At 42.5% G+C, this 12,774-nt stretch overlaps 1 protein-coding gene across 1 annotated transcript; it reads left to right on the forward strand.

Moving 5' to 3' along the window:
• The first annotated feature begins 2,162 nt into the window (after nt 1-2,162).
• Nucleotides 2,163-9,364, forward strand: DAPL1 (death associated protein like 1). Its single transcript, XM_059476332.1, has 4 exons — nt 2,163-2,369; nt 5,825-5,912; nt 7,517-7,580; nt 9,095-9,364. Exons 1-4 carry the CDS (start codon nt 2,324-2,326, stop codon nt 9,212-9,214), a joined length of 318 nt encoding a protein of 105 aa, XP_059332315.1. The 5' UTR covers nt 2,163-2,323; the 3' UTR covers nt 9,215-9,364.
• The last annotated feature ends 3,410 nt before the right edge of the window (nt 9,365-12,774 follow it).

The following is a 12,774-nucleotide window of genomic DNA, read 5'->3' on the forward strand; positions in this document are numbered from 1 at the left end:
AAACCAAGTTCCCATGCTTGTCCCAAGAATTCCTAGAACAGATGTACAATGGCACTAAACCTTATCATTATAATGCTTTAGGCAGCGCACCAAAGCTGCACTACATGACTGCCTTATGTGGTAAGTAATGAAATTTCACCTCTCCAATCTGTGCAGTAACAAACGGCTCAGGTAAACAAACTGAAAAAATCACTATTTCTCTGCTGAGGGAGAGAAACATGAATATCAAAACCCCTTACTCCTGGCCAAGTACTTCAGAGTAGGGTTCTTTTGTTCTCTCTCCTGCAGATCATTTTACCTGAAAGAATTTATTTTCCCAATCAAAATTGCCATCATCCACTTCAGGCTCAATGCTTATGGGCAGAGATTTGCAGCACTATCAACTTTAATATTTGCAAAGTAAGTTGCTTTTCTAGGGAGGAAATTGCTGCATTTCAAAACTATTTCCTGCCTCATACATACAGAATGAAATATCAGAGAGATCTAGTTTAGACTGGATGTCCTTTCATTTTTTCTGCTTTAAAGATCCAAGCCAACAGTAGTCACTCATAAGGTGGTTGTTGTGCTATAAATACCTACTGGTTTCTTAGTCTATTTTGTCTTCCATTTTTTTTTTTTTACTTCATTTCCCCTTTCTTCAGATTCGACTTACATCCTATTTTTACATTCCCTCTGTCCTTTTTTTTAATCATTGACATCCAATAATAAGACAATTCCAAATAAATCATGAGACTTGACAATTTTTTTTCTTCTTTTGTGTTTTGCTTTCAAATCCCTAAAAGAGCAAATTTTTGTGATGAAGTGCTTTAGCACAGCAAAGCAGAACATGTTTACAGCAGTCTAGGAAAATCTTTTTGACATTATGCATGATGGTTGCAGCAGCTGCCTGCAGCTCAGCCCAGCCGGCGGCAGTACGGGCAGGGCCGCCCTCCCTCGGCGGGCACCGCGAGCAGCCGCCGAGCGCGGCACGGCCGAGAGCGGCACGGCCGAGAGCGGCACGGCCGAGCGCGGCACGGCCGAGAGCGGCACGGCCAAGAGCGGCACCGCCGAGAGCGGCACGGCCGAGAGCGGCACGGCCGAGAGCGGCACGGCCGAGAGCGGCACGGCCGAGCGCGGCACGGCCGAGCGCGGCACGGCCGAGCGCGGCACGGCCAAGAGCGGCACAGCCGAGAGCGGCACCGCCGAGCGCGGCACGGCCGAGAGCGGCACCGCCGAGCGCGGCACGGCCGAGAGCGGCACGGCCGAGAGCGGCACCGCCGAGAGCGGCACGGCCGAGAGCGGCACCGCCGAGCGCGGCACGGCCGAGCGCGGCACGGCCGAGAGCGGCACGGCCGAGAGCGGCACCGCCGAGCGCGGCACCGCCGAGAGCGGCACCGCCGAGCGCGGCACGGCCGAGAGCGGCACGGCCGAGAGCGGCACCACCGAGCGCAGCACGGGCCGGTGCCGGCAGCGCTCCCTCCCCGGGGCGCGCACATCCCCTCGGAGCGCTGTGAGATCGCCGTGGGATGCGCCTTCCGCCTCACACCTGCCCGGCACCCGCCACATCCCTCTGGAGACCCGGCGGCACCGGGGTAGTAATACAAAACCTTACAGCCACTGACTGCTTCCAGAAACTGACAACTAACTGACAACTTTTGTGATGAAGATTTCTTCATCCGCAGTATAATTTACAACATAGATGGTAAACATTATAGATAATTCCTTCCTTTTTTTTTTTTTTTTTTGTTTTTTTTTGGTCATTTTAAATACCGAAAATGAAAATGTTGAGGAGTTTATACAGTAAATAATTCCAGATTAGCTGTATCTACTTTCTGGTTTTGTGTTTCTAACATGTTGCGTAAAACGTCAACGTTTGTTAAGGTCATGGATTTTTTAAAAGAGGGCATATGAATGACAATGTTTTGCTTGTCTCAAGCAGATACTACTGGTTGAAGCGGGTGAGATTTACCTCACTAAATCAAGTTCTTTGACTCTAGCAACGTTTTTAAAAGTCCCGCCCCTCACAGGGCTCCCCGCCCCTCACGCCGTCCCTCACGCCTTTTCCCGCCTCTCTCACCTGCCCTCGCACCGCCCCCCGCCTCTCTCACCTGCCCTCGCACCGCTCCGCCTCTCACACCTCCCTTCAGAGCGCTTCCCGCCCCTCACTATCGGCTTCGTACCGCCCCTCACACCGGTCCCCGCTCTCAGGACCCTGCCCCGCCCCGCCCCGCGCACTCCGAACCGCCGAAGGCGCTGCCGCTCGGGTCGGTGCGCGGTTTCCTGCGCGGTTCCGTGGTTCTGCCCTGGCCTGCCCCGCTTGGTTCCCGGCGCTCCCGGTTCCGCCATGGCGCTGAGGAAGAGTGTCCCGCCGGGCCGCCGCTCTCCCGCAGGTAGGGGCCGGGGCCGCTCCGGGCGCGGTGTGGGGGGCTCTGCCGCCGCACTGTCCCACACTGATCACAGATGCAGCTGCTCCGCGGAGGGGACCGGGAATTGGGGAGGCGAGTCTGTGGTGCGCGGCCCGCTCTTCCCAGCAGGTCCGCACCGCCCCATCACGGGTGCGCTCGGTCGGCGTGTGTGCGGCTGGCGCCGCTCGGTGTTCGGGCGTTATTGAGATGTAGCGAGAGAAATGGGTGTCCATGTTTAATGTCTGTGTTTAATGTTGCTGCCGTATCCCCCTCCTCCTGTAGTAAGGTGAAGAACTTACTTCCCCTCCACCGAGGTCCCCCCCCCCCCCAAGATAGATCTCTCTGTGAGGAAGCCTTCGAGCGTGCTGTTCCAGCCGCCGCTCTGTCTGTGTGGCGGCTCTAAGGATGTAGTACTGCTATTTTAAGGACGTAGTGGTGAGTGTAGTAGCGCCTGTGTTTGTTAGGGGAGCGTGTAAATGCATACAATGTGAGCAGCTCCTGGGCCATGCCAGGAGCTGTCTCTCACGCACCAGTGAGTGAGCCGTGTCCCTGTGTGCCTGTTCTGTTCAGAGATGCTGCAGGCTCAGCCTTTGGAGATGGGAGACAGTCACTGCAGGGACGGCCACTGCAGCTCAGCCTTTGATACTTGAGGAACCATCACTACAAGGCTTTAAGCTAGTTGGGACTTCCCCTCGGTTTATTAGGAGCAGTTAGTGCCTGAGGAGCACATACTTGTCTGTCTCCCTGTACCCCATAGAATGGTTTTGTTTTCTTAGAAATATTTTTGTTTGGAGGGTTTTTTAGCATACTTTTACATGAATTTGGGATGTAAATAAATTTTTCATCTTGTCTCTAGTCCATTCCTGGACTTCAGTGTGTGTGGCAGGGACAGTTGAGCTGTACCTGAAAGGGGCTTTAAACTGCTGCAGTCAGTGACCTGCAGCAGGTACTGGTCTTTCTGAACTTGCATGATAGTATTCTGCAACTTGTAGACTTGCAAGTCTCCAAGCAAGTCTTGGTGAAGCTTATGTGTGACTGCAGTGGGGCCCAGCTTGGCCGAGGGGTGGAGGTAGCAGAGTAAGTGGTTTATTCTGACCAGTATTCAGCCAAGCTTTGTTTTCTCTTGGGTTTGTTTTTATGTTTTTTTTTTTTTTTTTTTTTTTTTTTTTTTTTTTTTTGCTGTTGTTAGTTTTTGTTGGTTTGTTTTTCTGGTTTTGTTTTGGTTTTTTTTTTTTTTGAGAGGGGAGCATAAAAAGGAGTGTACCTCCTTACTTTCTTGTTTTATTTTAAAAATGCATGGTCTTTTAAAAATGGAAATTAGTAAAGATTTTGTCACTTAACTGTTGGATTACATTGCTAACAGGTCACTTATAAAAATCACAAAATTGAACTCTGTATTAAAAGTTTGCCATACCTCTCTATTGCTTTGGAAAGCAAATTTCAAAACAGCTTTGTGGTGCATCCCAGACGCATCTATGTTTAACTCTTCCCCCACCATGGATGTGTGTGAACAGGTGGGACAGCTGTTCCTAGTGGCTAGTTCCAAGTCAGTGCAGAGATGGCAAGGAACACGGGTTATTTTTAATCACTATAGATAACATTGTTTTGTGGGCCTAGTGGTAATAGACATAATTCCAGACTGTCCATGTTTCAGTATCTCTTCCCACGCTGGGTATTTCTCTCCGCCTTGTCTAGCTCCCCTTGTGTTTTGTGTAAAGCCTCTTAGTGTTAAAATGTCTGCTTCTGTCTGGATGTCCTTGCCCTGCTAAATTAAAACTAAAAACAATGCTTGTATCTAGAAATTGCCAATCCTGCATGTGAGGGAAGGTCCCAAACCAAAAGCTGCAGGTCTAGGTTCAGTTACATTTTTTTTTACCTAATTCTAAAATTTTAGTGGTTTTCCTGTTTGTGGTTTGACTGGTTCCTAAAAAGATGAGAGCCTATCAGTGTGTGGGAGAACACTTGGGATAACCTGTGTTGTGTTCTGGATGAATTTATATAAAGAGAAATTATGTTGAGAAGATTTCTGAGATCTTGAAAGATGCCAGGGTGCTTTTTTTGTGTGTGGTCTGGTTTGTTGTTGATATTTGGTTTGTGGTTGTTTAGTTTGGGTTTTTTTTAACGTGCTTTGTCATTTTAGTTTGAAGATGCCTCAAAGACAAGGAAGAGTTTCACACCTTGTAAGCTGAGGGTATTTAGAGTCTCAGTTCTCTTTGCTGGTAGATACTTGGAAACAAACGGTTGAAATTTCCATTTCAGATACTTTTAATTTTGCAGTTAGGCTGCCAGAAGGACTAGGTTCAGTCTACGTCTCCAGTGTATTTGTAAGATGGCTGGGCAAAGAATTTGCTGCTTATGCAGCACTGTATGTATGTCATTTTAGGAAGAGAGAAAAGCCAAGTCTAGCTATAGCATAACTCTGGTCTTATAAAGCTGCCATGGACATGACTGAGGGAGAATTTTTGTTTCTAAAATTAAACCTGCAACCAGGAAATACATGGTCAGGAGTCAGATTTGGTAGAAAATGGGCATTAGTTACAGATGGATACAAATGCATTTCTCATGCTTGCTGGTTAAGTAATTCTAGAAACCTTTCCCTATTCTCTCCTTCCCTCAAATTAAAACTCTAGCCTTGATTGTTCACTATCAGAATAGGAGTCTTGCTGAGAGGTGAAGCAACCTGCTCAATAGGATGAGAAAAGAACACTAAGGTTTTTCTTTCTTACTTACAGTTTTAAAACTTAAAATGCTCTCCTGAAGAGGGAGAAAGTATTTCTTTCAAGAGAATATTTTAGATAACTTTGTGTTCTTTGCTCAGAATTCAATTTTCAGATATGCCTCAGAACTTAAATTGTTGTTGTTAGGTCGCCTGTAGCCTAATTAGTACTAATTGGTTTTGTGATTGGCAGATATGTTAATAAAATATAATTAAACATGTTGGAACACAAGTACAAGATGAGTATACATCTGGTTGTTATCTGCATTATTAAATTTGTTCTGGGATATCCTGAACTGATCATGAAGCCCTTATTGCTTAGTCACATTGTTCAAAAACCTGAAAGTGTTCAGATGGTGTTCATTTTTCTTTTTTGTTTTTAAAATACAAATCGGAGATGTAATAGTTTCTGGGGAAGAATGCATATTAACATAGTAAGGTGTTGAGGTTTAATATATTTAGTGGTGCCTGAAACCACTCTTGATTTCCTGATTTATGGTATCTGGAAGTTTATTTGGGTCTGCTGTGACACAGAATTTTGAAGCCTTTGCTGCATCTCTTTGGTTACTCCTGTGTAAGTGTGTGTACAAGTAAATCATGGAGCAAAATACTGAAAGATGATTTCTGGTTAATGATTTCTGGTAAAATTATTCTCTTCTTGTGTATGTAATGTGGTATGTAGTTCTCTAGGTATTTTTACTTACATTCCACTTTCTTCTTGCAGTTAAAGCTGGAGGTATGAGAGTGTCTAAAAAGCAAGAAAATGGACCTGTTGAGAAAAATGCTAAACTTCCAGGAAAAGAAAAGTCAAGGTATTACAATGCAGGGCCTGTTCCCCCTGTCCTGTAGCTCAAGTTCATAGGTAATGATCTTGAAAACAAAGAAAACTCTTATTCTACAAGAGTTTAATTCTTAAATTATCTTGTGCAATTTGTAGATAAATACTGATATTGAAATAAGTATTGACTTAAAAAACCCCAAAACCCAAGGATAGTGCCTTGCAATGAAAGGCAAAGGCTGAATCTCATATCTATTGTCATGTTTTATGGAACAGAAACTAAAACAATGTATTACATACCTGTGCCTAATAAAGGAATGGTCAAACAGTTTCCAGTGCAATAGGAGTGAACTTCAGGCTGTCCACATTCTCAAGGAAATTAAACCCACATCAACTCGCCTGAGGAAGAGTCTTATCTCCTGTATAGGCTATACCCCCTATTTCAATCTAAGATCTAATTTGGCTTTTGCTGTTTGCTACTTTATAAGGTTAACCAAGCTGTTTTGTGCTAAAAATGAAGGCATACTTCTATTTTGAATAAAATAACAGCCACCAGTTGATGTGATCATTAAAACAAGTATTTTCTTGCAGCTTTTTCAAAGACTGAACATTTTTCCTAAATACCTGCACTTTTCTTAAATGTCACTTAACAAAAAGTTAAATTAACCAAAATAAGGATATGCCAGTAAAATTTGAATGATTTGTGATGTTCCAGAATTTTTTTGTTGTTGTTGTTTTCTTCTGGGATTAGAAGATTTTTATTTTCACTTGTTGCCAATTGTCTGGGTGTAATTTTGCAGCTGTCTTCTCCATAGACATAGTTACCTAATGGTATAAACAGATCTTAAATAACATATTTGTCAGTGTAGCAAACTGTCAATTGCTGAATTGAAATGTCGGTAGGAAATGCCTTGCCTAATCCACAGAATCATTAACTTAAGCAATATCTGCTTTTTCAAGAGTCACATTTATGGCATTTGGGGTTTATAATGATTTTTCCCTACTCCATTTTAAGCTACAGATGTGTCAGTGGATATAATGGTACCATCAGAAGAATGTGCCATCTGAAGTTCTTCCTGTTGCTGAAGTAAATAGTTTCATATCCACAGATTTGTTTATGTGTGGAATATTGGTAACATGGAATAATAACATGGTAACATATTCATTGGAATGTGGAGAGGTTAATAGGGTAATCTTGTGAAAAAAAAGCTCTTGCCTGACAAATAGTTGCTGTGAAAGGAAACACTCTCCAAAAGCAGAGGGTAAATTTTTTTTTCACGGGTCTAGATTGGAATCAAGAAAATGTTTTGTGGATTAGGATATAACTGCTCAGCTTCTGAGAAGTTATTTCACAGTGTACAAAAAAAATTCCTTTTGAGATATTCAAGGATATTTCATATACAGTTTCTTGTATATCTGAACAAAAATATGAGTCTGTCATAGATTGTCTGCTGTTCCATTCTGAAACAGCATGCCTTTTTTGATATGACATAGTTTTTAACGTGATGAAAAGATTTAGCTCCAAATCCTAAATTTATATTGGAAAATGTTTTGTATTAAGTCTGGAAAATGAAAGTGACAAATGCTTGTGTGTTTTTGTGAGATGGAAATGCTAAATACTTTTTTTCTGCTTTACAGTGCTATTGTCAGTTTTACAAAACCTCAGAACATGGGAGTCTTGGTAGCAGAAGCACTGAACAAAGTAAGTCTGAAAGAAAAGTCAGGGTTTCTTTATAAATCTAAACAGGAAAAAAACGTTAAAAAGTGAAATTTCCTTAAACTGGTGTCTGGTAGTTGCAGGTGTTTCATCTGGCACTAAATGTTCTTGGGATAACCTATTTCTGTAGTGGTTGTGTGGCTGAGCTGCTAGATGGCTAAAAAGTACCTGGGCTTCTCTCCTTACTGATTCCACTCCTAGTTACTGCAACGTGCCCTGGGTAGTTGTGCTCCCTGTGCAGAGAAGCACAGCCAGGCAGCGAGCTGTGTCCTGCTTGTAACGTGGCACAGTGCGCTAGCTCTAGTGAAATATGGGGAAGAATTACCAGTGGCATCTAAGTGTCTGGCCAAGCTGGGATTACAGTGCAGAGCAAAACCTTGTCTTCAGTGCTTTATCCCACCGTGGAAATCACTTCAGCTTCTATAAGGGTCCAGCAGAGATAAGAGCTGCTTGAGGGAGGTGGGTGGCATGACTGGCAGGTGCAGGGGACACCAGGATGGTGGTCCAGTGTCCTGCTCTGGGAATGATCCCCGAGACAACAGCCACAGCATGTCCTACTGCTGCCCCACATCTTGCTGTTTCAGCTGAGGCCTGAAATCACTCAGTCAAGCACCTTTTGACTTCTCCCTTAGGAATACTATGGGATCCTGTAAAATCTTGTATCCCACAGCTGCTGATAGACCCTTCTGTTTTATCACATGCTTACAGCTCCTGTCCTGTGTCTTATTAGGCTGTTGGTGCAGACTTGCACCTGCCCTTTGGAAGAGCTGATTTCACAAGCAGCTCTTTGGTTTGCATAGTAATATGAAGATCTGACAGCTGTCATCTCTTTGTTACATGCTTGCAATGTTCAGACTCTGAAGCCTACAAGAGTTCCTCGTCCCTAGAGCTCAGTAAAACATCAGTTGCATAATTTCAACACAAGCCTTTTATCAACAGTTGTATTTATAGATTTAGCCTGTAAATCTTGAATTTTTGTTTAGACTTTTTAATGAAGAACAGATACAACTCATCCTCCTTCTCTTCCACCTGTCCTCATCCCCTCTGTTCTGACCCACCATTTCCTTCTCCTCCTGGTTTCCACAATCTTGTACATGAAACTTCCTTGCTACTTTAGAATGTGATAGTTAGTTACTGTAATAATTATGATTTTGAACCTGGGAAAATAAGAATTTGATTCAACTTACTGTTAACTCTGACATACTGATTATTTGCTGTGTTTTCTTTATCTTGGAAGCTCATTCTCTGAGCTACCAAACAAGGGAAGAAAAAAAATCAAAAATTCCCTAAAGGTAGTCAGACTAATATGACTTTGAAAACAGAAATTATAACTAAATGTACCAAGTTACCATGAGTTCTGTGTATTGATCACTTGAACTTTTTGTGGGTTTAGGTTTTACTGCTCCTTTTAAACTACTTTAATAGGATAAAATTTAGAAAGAGAATAGCTGAAAATCTGTATTCTCTCACAACTTTTTTCTCCCCCTTTAATGTTACAGATGAGCCACAAAATGCATGCAGCAACATTACAAGTGGCTCACCAAAAGCCACAACCTACCTTGGAGAAGTTCATACTGCCTAAAAGAATTTACATTATTCAACAGCCACGGAAATGTTAAGATAATCAGTAAAACACTTATGTTTACTTAAAAGTGAGTTTCTATTCTATATAGCACTTAGCACACTGTGGTGAAGTGCTCAAAAGTTGTGTGCCTTGTATCTTGCTGTGTTTCTGTTACTGACAATAAAATATGAGAAGAGTTACTAAATGTACTCAGGATTTATTACAATATCATGGCTTCTGTCTAACCTGGTGTTACTGGTATGTAGTAATTACTCAATGCCAAAAAGTCTAAGTTTCAATTAGTGTGTGAGTTTTGAGTGAAGGAATGGGAACTGTCAGCCCTATTGTTTTGGGGTTTTCTTTAGTTTAATGTAGCAAAGCTGATGTGAACTTGATTCTAAGAAAGCATGACTGAGAGACATGGGGCTTCTTTCAATTGAGCCTGAGGTTTTCCATGCTGAATGCAGGCCTGAGGCTTACTGCATGATAAATAAATCACAAAGTTCTGTGAAGGATTTCTGTGCAATGAAAGAAGTATTTTTTGTTTGCATTTCTTTCTGTAAGAAAACCAGCTCCTCTGCAGAGATCCAGCAAGCAGGAAGAACTGAGTGGAAAAAGTCTGTTTGAACCTGTTTGGAGCTGGGGTGGATAAAGGAAAGAATTGCCTGACTTGGAGCTGAACCCTTGGCATAGGAGGGCAGGTAGCAGGGAGGAGCCAAGGTGCAGAGAATGCTGTGACTGGAGTTTGGACTTGCTAGAATGGTGTATGAGACTTGGCACTGCCTGGAAAAGTACGATCATGAAGGGTCAAGCTTAAAAATGGGGAGGAACAAGTGTAAATCCCAGTCCAGGCAATGTCCTTGAGCCATGACCTGCTTGCAGTGACAGCAGGGACAATAGAGCCAGGGGATAATACTGTCCTGCTGTTGGGAGTTGGTTGTGGAGCTGCACTGACTCAGAATTTGACCTTTATTTTTTTTTTCTAAGGTAGTGATTGCAGAAGAATATTGTCACAAAACTGATTCTTTGACCCTTTTGGTGTGCAAGAAATTGATCCCCACAGAGAGTGGAGGTTTTTGATCTGTTTACAGTTGTGTGCAGAAAGGGGTGCTGGGTGGTGAATTGTCAGAGACATGACCAAGGCAGGCACACCTATAGGTTACAGTCTCAGGCCAAGCAGATCTTGCTAACAGCAACTTAACCATGCAGTGAAGTTTCTCTCTGTTTCAGTCTCAAGGTATAGTGCCAAAGACGTCGTGGTATGTGCTCAGTGAGCAGTGGGCTCTTGGTGGGCAGAGGGGGCTGAGCTAGAGATGTGGCTTTTACTATTATCATTATAATCCTATGAGGAAAGTGCATGGCAAGGGCAAGTTCTCACCACAGAAGCAGTCAGACCTGGGGGTTTGTTGGCCCATCATATAAGGTCCTGAAAAAAAAGGGTGTGATCTTTTTGTTTCCTCCCCTTCAAGGACATAGGACATAGGACATCAATTTTCTGTTTTCTACATTCCTGTGGCTGTTGCTTCCATTGCTTAACTGCTTTGTTCTCTGTCTTATTATTTGGAACTTTGTTCCTGTTATTCATCAGTTCCCCACTTCTGTACTTATGATGCTTCTTATACATATCATAAGTCTCACTTTGGAACTGTCACATATTTTCCTGAAAAGAATCATGGGGCTGACAGGTAAATCAATTACTTCATAATTTCCCAAATGCAAATAAATAGTGCTACAATTAAGACAAAACATGATAGGGTTAGTATTAGGAGAGCAACAAGGTAAGACATCTCATTTAAATTCCCTGTAGTGATGGTTAGTGACCATCTGAAAAGTGTCCTACCACCCCTGTGGTAGGACACTTTTCACTTGTTCCAGCCCTTGTGTGCTTTCTGCATCACGATGGACAGTAATCAAAGTATTTTATCCATTCTTCTGAACTTGTTTCAGCAGTTGATGCAGATCATCCGGCTATAATAATTTTCTTACTCAAGTGAGATTCATCCCAACAGGGGATCAGCATATAACTATACTGCAATAGCTGATAATAATGTGACAGGAACTGAATAATTGAAATCCCACCCATTGATTTTGGTGAAATTGGGAACACAAACATTAGAGTAATTATCTGTATCTACAATAAGGTTATTTACAAATAGGAAGCCACAATTTATTCTCATATAAGAACCTAGTTTTCCAATATATTAAAGTACACGTTCATGAGCTTCCTCAGGATGGATTTCAAAATTACAAACGCCATTCTGAATCAAGATGAATGTCAGGGCTTTGGTGTTAGTGCTCAAGTGAGTCCCTATTCCCATATAGTGCATGTACTAACACAGTGATGGTTTGCCATTCCTCATGGGCATACAGGAAACTCTCTGGGGTAGGGCTCGGTTATGATTCAGGCCTAGTGCAGTGACTGAGTGATGGACACTGAGGCTCCTATATGGATTAGTACCAGGACTGTGCTATTGATGGTATTTTAATTACTAGATGCCACCAAGACTGGAATTCCTTTGCAAATTCAGTCATTATTCCAAATTACTTTTTGAAGTTCAGTGGATGGAGGTGCCTTCTTCACCTTCTCTTAAAATTGCTGCTGCTGCTGTTGATTGTATCCACAACTGAGCTCAGATGTAGCTGAGAGAAAAAGAACCTTCACCTTGGTTTGCACCAAGTGCCTCTGGGATCAACCATGAGCTCGCTCATTGATTCTTTCCCACTGAGGCAATGTGTCAGATAAGAGCCATTTATTAGTTTCTAATGCTGGTAGAGAAGACACAGAGGGTGTCACAATTTGCTTAAATCACTTGTGGTTGTGCTCGGGTTATTTATAAGTACTTCAGCATCTGCACAATTTAAAACTCCCTGTGGTTCCAGTCACAAATCTTCTTGTTCCTTGTGGTGTTTTGCCCATGTAGCCAAGCTGTCTTGCATGGGAAGCACTTAAGGATGGTGACCACATTGGTTTAAGTGTAGAAATATTAATCTGCATTACTAGTTCTATACGTTTAAGAAACCAAGGTGGATTAAACAACATTTGTTGCTGATCTGCATTTTTGATCACATGGTCTAATTTCAAAAATTTGTGGGGATTGAATTTTCTCATCCTCTTTGACTGGGGCAGATGTAATTGTTTTGGTTTCAGTAATATCTACCTTGAGTTTAAATGTTAGTCCCACATTATGGTGGTCCCAAAGTCATATAACAAAAACAGGTTTAACCAGGGTAATATTATATCAACAATCCCACCTTTTGGTGGCAAAAAATTTTGAGCCTTTTGCACTTGATTCTGTTGTACTATGAAACATTGAAGTCTGAGTGGCTTTCCCATGTGTAGATCCATCCATCATTTTGCAGCATATCTGAATTTTTTCTTGGGTTGTTTCTTTCAAGAGAGGAACCCAACTATACCTATCCTAATCCTACCCATCTTCTAAATATGCTTCAGCTCCATGCATAACCAGAGTAGTGAAATTGTACACTAAAATTTTATACTTAACTTCATGCTTAATGTGAAAGGTGACACTCAAAAAATGGTTATACAGTCAATGAGGATTCTTTTCAAAGTGCACTTTCCACATGACTGCAGTGGAAAGCTATTGCAAATATATG

Source organism: Ammospiza nelsoni, chromosome 7, assembly GCF_027579445.1.
Source record: "Ammospiza nelsoni isolate bAmmNel1 chromosome 7, bAmmNel1.pri, whole genome shotgun sequence".
NCBI lineage: Eukaryota > Metazoa > Chordata > Aves > Passeriformes > Passerellidae > Ammospiza > Ammospiza nelsoni.

Coding starts and splice junctions, on each gene's coding strand:
- DAPL1 (XM_059476332.1), top strand. CDS start 2,324: ATGGCGCTGAGGAAGAGTGTCCCGCCGGGCCGCCGCTCTCCCGCAG. Junction 2,370..5,824: donor GGGCCGCCGCTCTCCCGCAG/GTAGGGGCCGGG, acceptor TTCTTCTTGCAG/TTAAAGCTGGAGGTATGAGA. Junction 5,913..7,516: donor CCAGGAAAAGAAAAGTCAAG/GTATTACAATGC, acceptor TCTGCTTTACAG/TGCTATTGTCAGTTTTACAA.